This window comes from Branchiostoma belcheri, unplaced genomic scaffold (assembly GCF_001625305.1).
Source record: "Branchiostoma belcheri isolate BF01 breed outbred unplaced genomic scaffold, Haploidv18h27 scaffold26, whole genome shotgun sequence".
NCBI classification, from domain to species: Eukaryota; Metazoa; Chordata; class Leptocardii; order Amphioxiformes; family Branchiostomatidae; genus Branchiostoma; species Branchiostoma belcheri.
Window position 1 is genome coordinate 1,895,887 of NW_017803865.1, and position 6,516 is coordinate 1,902,402.

At 39.9% G+C, this 6,516-nt stretch overlaps 1 protein-coding gene across 1 annotated transcript in view; it reads left to right on the top strand.

Moving 5' to 3' along the window:
• LOC109471964 (cysteine-rich motor neuron 1 protein-like) overlaps nucleotides 1-6,516 on the top strand; it is a 38,998-nt gene that overhangs the window by 26,896 nt on the left and 5,586 nt on the right. The window contains exon 3 of the mRNA XM_019771513.1: nucleotides 1,469-1,664. Within this exon, the coding sequence (XP_019627072.1) occupies nucleotides 1,469-1,664 (196 nt within the window). The remainder of the gene's footprint in view (nucleotides 1-1,468; nucleotides 1,665-6,516) is intronic.

Here is a 6,516-nt window from a genome sequence, read left to right on the forward strand (position 1 = left end):
GTCACGTATAGATACAGTTCCTAGTGAATTCTTTCATCAGTGACAACTTTGGAAGGATAAGGATACTAACCTCCAAATTTTCGATGGCTATCAGTCCATCTTGTTCACGGAGTGGCCTAATCTTACTTTTCCTAATCTTCCCAATGTTATTGTTATTTCAAGGTTTGTTGTAAAGGTCTTCATGGTGTTTGATCAAAGGAAACAAACATTATAAACCTCTATATGTAAATGCCTATACTAGTAATACCCTATGCATTGATAATACTCACTCACTCACTCACTCACTCACTCACTCACTCACTCACTCACTCACTCACTCACTCACTCACTCACTCACTCACTCACAATAGGTCATATATAGGCATCCAGGCAGAACATGGATTCTCAATCACTGATGAAAGATAGCAGATCTGAAATGTCTGACAACAAACTAGTAGACAAGTTCTGCTCATTTTATAAAGAGCCTATAATTACAAAATCTATGGGTGAGGTCATATTCATGAGGTAAATGTACATTGTACCCCCATTGATAGCTGCATGGACTGCCTTACCCAATCACTAATGCAAAATTGGTGTGGAAAGGTAACTTCAGCAGAGACCAACCCTGGAACAGTCTTTGATACACTTAGTAGTCACACAAAGTGTACACATTGTATCCCGCAGCTGTAAGGAGACAGATTGTCCTGTCAGGTCTAGTTAGGGAGGATGTTGTCAGTGGGTTGCTATAGGCTGTGGGTGGCAAATTTGTATCTCAAATGAGCTGGATGATGGGATGTGGCGCCCTCCTAGAACAGTGAACCTAGAACAGTGAACCGTACAGTCATTCACAATGGAGGGATAACCGATAAGAGGGGGACATCCTCCTTTGGATGTTCACAATGGGGCAAACTCAAAGGGAGTCAGGCAAAGGAAAAAACTACTGTCTGCTTCATCATGGCAAGACTTTGATGAGACCAAGCCATTAGTTGTTCTAATGGCCCAGAGGAGAAGGATGAAATGCGTGACCTGCAGAGGTTTCACAAATCCCAGATTTGCTGCAGTTTTCCCCACGTAATCCCGTAATACCTTAATCCTCCTAACGTCCCATTCCTGCCATATTCTGCAGTGACACAGCCCATACCAAGCAGGCTTGCCAAGGGATGCCATTTGTCAGCCTTATGCTCCAACCATAGAATAGAGTACAGCATACAAGTGTACATGTAGCTTGACAGTGATGACATGTACATTCCTGGTTTGGTGTCTGTGACTATTAGATAGTACCCAAGCCACAAAAAGTATGTAGGGTGAAGCTTCACATGACATTTAAAGACACCTGTCCTATTTTACAGTAATATGGCCAACATCAAGCAGCCTTCGGCAAAGGTGTCCTTCTTCAGGCCTTCCAGTATATTTGAACTTAATACCAGATGTAACTAGAAATTCAGTGTTATTATACATTGTACATGTATGTTTCTGTGTTATTTTGTAGTGATATGGCCCACACCAAGCAGCCATGTCAGGGAGAGTGCCAGCACACGTCGTGTTCAGCCTGCAGATATATCGACCCTGAGCCGGAGTGCCAGAAGTGCGACACCAATGACTTCAGGTGTATCCGGCGGTTTGGGAAGTGTGTGCGGAGAATGGAGTGTAGCAGAAACAAACACCCCTGTAAAATGGACCCCAAGGTACGCTTTGACGTAAAGGATTAAACTGTTACACACAACTTAAAGATCAGCTTGTAACAGCCTCATATTCCCATTATTCCTGTCAATGGTAATGATTCAATTAAAACACTGACTTCAGTTGCCATAACACAATGTTAATAATACAGGGGCCCAAAATCATTTTAAGGTCTCAAGTCCTTCCAATATACCAAATTAATATGAAGACAATTCATTTCAGCCTTCACGAGCTACTAGTATTGTGTTTACAGACACACACACACACACACACACACACACACGCACACTAACATATCTCTTGATGAAGATAATAAAAAATAGGGAGAAATCACTCCCATTTACTTAAAAATGTGAAGATTTCCCAACATGGTGCCATTATCATAGATACATTCCTAATTCCGAGTGACTTGTGTTTACAGAAACCAGGGCTGAACAGATCATGACATTTCCGACCAGCCACATGTAGTTAACAAAATCTAACATTCTCATAAATCACACACTACTTACTATAGGTAACTTGTTACTCTCGGCACAGCCAATCTTAACTTGCAGCCTGCTATGGTAGCTATTTCACACAAAGTTGTATTACTATTAGTACCGGCTAGGCAGCAGGGAGAAGGTTAAACTACTTATCTTGTCTTGAAGAAGAATGAATCATACCATGGGACTGCCATCTGCATTTTTCATGTAGCAATGATAGCCTGGTTACCAAACCTATTATTTTGATAAATTGAAGTTTGATAAAGTGAATTACAGGCATATACAGGTTCACTGTTTCAACTGTACTTTCCAAAAGTCTTCTAATGGTTTCTGTCCTTGAGCCTAGGAAAAAAATGTTGAAAAAATTATGTTAAAAATGACAAAATTAGGGTCGTTAGGTTTTTTAGACTTTGTTTTTTTAGACAAATTATATACATGTATACAACCTTACAGAAGTCAGTGGCAAATGTATATTGTGAACAGCACTCCAGACATACTTTGTCACCTTAAAGTGGAACACCTTACTTAAGTCTCACAGGATTAACCATTTATACAAACACCTGCTTGATAAAGAAACCTCTTAGCATCAAGAACAGGTTCTTCAGTTACTACAGCAGGCCAGGGGTCAGCTAAATGCCAACATTCCAGGCCCCATAGGACACATTTTGTCCCCTGAAATGGGCCGTGGCATTGTCAGAGGGGCAGGCATGTTTCTTGTGCGTCAACAAGGGCAGAATTGCTCACTTTCATGTTTTGTACCTGACCTTCTCACCTGTGTTGGAAAGTGCAGGGCCCAATAGGAGAGGATATGACTGTGTGAGTTACTGTTTAGATGGAAGACATCCAATGCAATTTATGGGCAGCAGAACTGGATGAGGAAATGATAATCTGATATCAAGTCTTTACAGACTTCTTACCACATTTTCATCAACCTTTTTCATAATCGAACTTTGAAGGAGTAAGGAGTTCCTTTATTTTTTGGTATGACCACTAAAAAAGAATAGACTGAGGTACATGTACATACATGTATACAGGTATACAATTCCCCAAGCAAACTGTAATACAAACATTCTGTCATGTTGTCTTGCAAGCTTTTGGTGTTCCTAAGTTCATTATCAGTAGTGAGGACATTGTTGTACAGATGTATTGCTGCAGTTCACTTTAAATCACTGTGTGTGTTCCCTTGTTGTACTGCTTGGTCAGAAATCTGATAACAGTCAAGCTCAATGGCAGGAGTATCATCAACCACCTTCAGACGTTGGAATCATTGACTTTGATATAAAGAAAAAGACTAAGGTCACAATGTCCTAGACAATTCCCAAGCATGCAGGTCAGCAGGTCGAGTTTTGGAAAGCTGAAAGTTTCGTTGTATCAACACGGGTCACTTTGTTGTTCTTTTGGCGGACAAAACTTACAGACAACAGCGTCATGAATGCCTCTTAACAAGATCTGCCCAAGTCCTTTGTATACACAGGCTGCTGGCTCTCCGCTTCAGGCTGGGACAGTTGGCAACTTTTCACTGCAAAAGAATGTCAGTGTTTGGGGAGGGATTGGGGTGTGTTTGCTTGGTGGACAATATACAGAATGGGAGGTATTCAGCCCTAGCAGCATGGCCACTGTAAAAAAAGCAAAGTGCTTTGACCACGGGGATGTAAAATAAGGACCGAGCTAAGAAATTGGCTTCCTGTTGAACAGGTGGTGACATAGTGGGTACACCTGTTACCTGTAGTAACAAGGACATCTCACCTGTAGAGATTAGAGATGGTCTTAAGTACTGTCCCAGTTGTGTGTGAGGATCCAATGTATCTGTCAGCTAGACCAGGGGTACTCTTGTACAATGTATGTCAATGGAAGAAAACTTGATGATCTACATTAAGTATGTTTGTTTATCAGTTAGTCTGTTACATCTACATGTAGGTTTGAGAGAAGAAATTGGATTGATTTAAAGCTACATGTACTTATTCAATAGTGAAATCTAGCAACATGTACCTTAAAACATTAAATCTGTTCTACGATGTGACTGCTTTTACATTTAGAACCCCCCCCCTCCCGAAAAAAAAAATGCAAAAAAAAAATGCTGCCAGTCCAAGAAGGAGGCAACCAAAAACCTGACCTCTTTTGCAGTTGGGAAAAAGGAAGCTGTGTCTACATGTACCTGTATCAAGTGGTATCTACTAGTGTGCCCATAATTTGTGACCCTGGTCCCCTAATCCCAACCTAAACTCATGTGCAAACTTTGTGCGATGTGCTTTACCTAAGTAACAGACTATTCCACTCACTTAATGGCTGATATGGGAGAGTTTATGTTGAAGTGTAACATTATAAGCTCCAAGGCTTTGAAGAGGCTGACTATTTAGAGCCCCTGAAACCCAAATGCAACAAAATAATCCTATTGTAGTCAGTGGGTCTGATACTTTGATAAACTTAACACTTCAGACACACCCCTACCATTTTTTTTGTACAGCGTAATGGACTCCAAAAAAGAATACAAGGTGTGGCTCTTTTCAATGAAAGGACTGACAGTTTGCAGTGTAATTTCCAGCAGTGCGTAACCCTTACAAGTACAGGTGGCATGCATACCATGTACCTCACTTCACACTTAACTCGGAGGACAATGATTACCTGACATGGTCTAACATGCAATTCAGAAGCAGGATTTTATAAGTTAATGTGAGGATATGAAAACCAGACGTTCTGCTGCAGGACCATAGAAAGCCACTAGGAGGTCCATACTCAAACTTGAAGTATGCTATTAACAAACAAACAACTAAAACAAACCTCATCACTGACTTTGCAACATCAGTTGTATTACCGTACATATAATTTTACATTTGTTTGGGTGTACATGTACATGTACTTACAATGTAGGTCATCATTTACCATTGGAAGTTGTTAAAAAAGCTGGATAGTGTCTGTTTGGGACCCAAAAATGTCTCTCAGAAAGGTAATGGAGCTTGCTCATGGACATGCCAGGGGGCGGGGCGTGCCAGGCTGTGGCAACACTATTCTGTGTAGAATGGCACCTCACTGGAAGTCAGCTTTTAAATCATGATCAAAGAGATTTTTGTCCAAGGCCTGGCTCCTCTCACTAACATTCACCTTGGAAGTTACAGAGAGTTGAATTGAAGGTTAACATCATCATCATTTGGAGAACAGCCACTTTCATATACAGTACTGGTAGTCTTCACTATGGTCTTGTAGTGCCCTAATGCTTTTTTTCCTGACAAGAAGAAAGGGAAGAATTCAATCATGCAAAATTCAAGATTTTTGATATCGCAAAATATGAAATTCATAATGCCAACTGGTGAAATCCAAAATTTAAACACGAAACCATTCAAAGACAAGATTGCATGTTTCCTAAAATTCAACAGCCCTACCACACATTACATGCACATGTAAAATACTAAAGATGTCATCACTAAAATAGGTCCTTGAAAATGAAATTCCAAGCATCTTAAGTTGTTGCAAGGTCATGACAGACAAAAATGTAGGAATGTAAGCTGATCTGGACATAATCATGTACCTACTGATTATTTACTACTTCCTTCTACGTGTACATGTACATGTACATTTTTCTTAGGCCACACTAATTTACTTCCTTGATTCTTGATTCTTCAAGTAAAAGTTAAGCAAGTGTTGAAAGGATATTAAACTTGAATTTTACAATCTCCCTGAAACTATTAATACAAACCAAGGAATAGCATTTCCCCTTACTCTGTTTTTATTTTGATATCAAAAGTTAGTATGATATCCAAAAACCAACAAACTGAATTGGAGTGGCCTTAAGAAATGCAATGTAAATTATAGTTTCATTGTACATTGTGCATACTTTGGTGACTAAAGCACAAATTAAAGCAAAATATATCTCATAAACTGACACATGGATAAGATAGAGACCATTTCCTTGTCATTGGGTTCTTTATAACTTCAATTATTTTCATGCTGTGGAAGGAATTTGTGATACGGGAAAAATCTGCATGTTAGCAAGTTTGGTCGAAAACTATCACAGTATCAAGCACTCGCCTTGGTGATCATAAAGCTGTTACAAGGATTACACAAGACACTGACCATCCTACTGCCAAGGATGCCTGGCATGCTGCAAGATGCATTCCGAGGAACAGTGAAGTCAATTTGAAATGTGGGTTAAGAATTCCGTAATAGTGGAGCTTCCTGAGCACTGTCAACATGCAAGGTCATGCCGGCAAGGTGGTCTTGTGGTTAGGTTGTTGACTCTGAAGCCTGTATAATATTTGGCATTGAATTAGAATAGATGATGTACATGTAGTAGGAGACATCTGCCTGTGAAACAAACGTGTGTTACAGAAAAATTTTGCTATACATGTACCACTTAACTAAATTCAGTTTCAGGCATGTG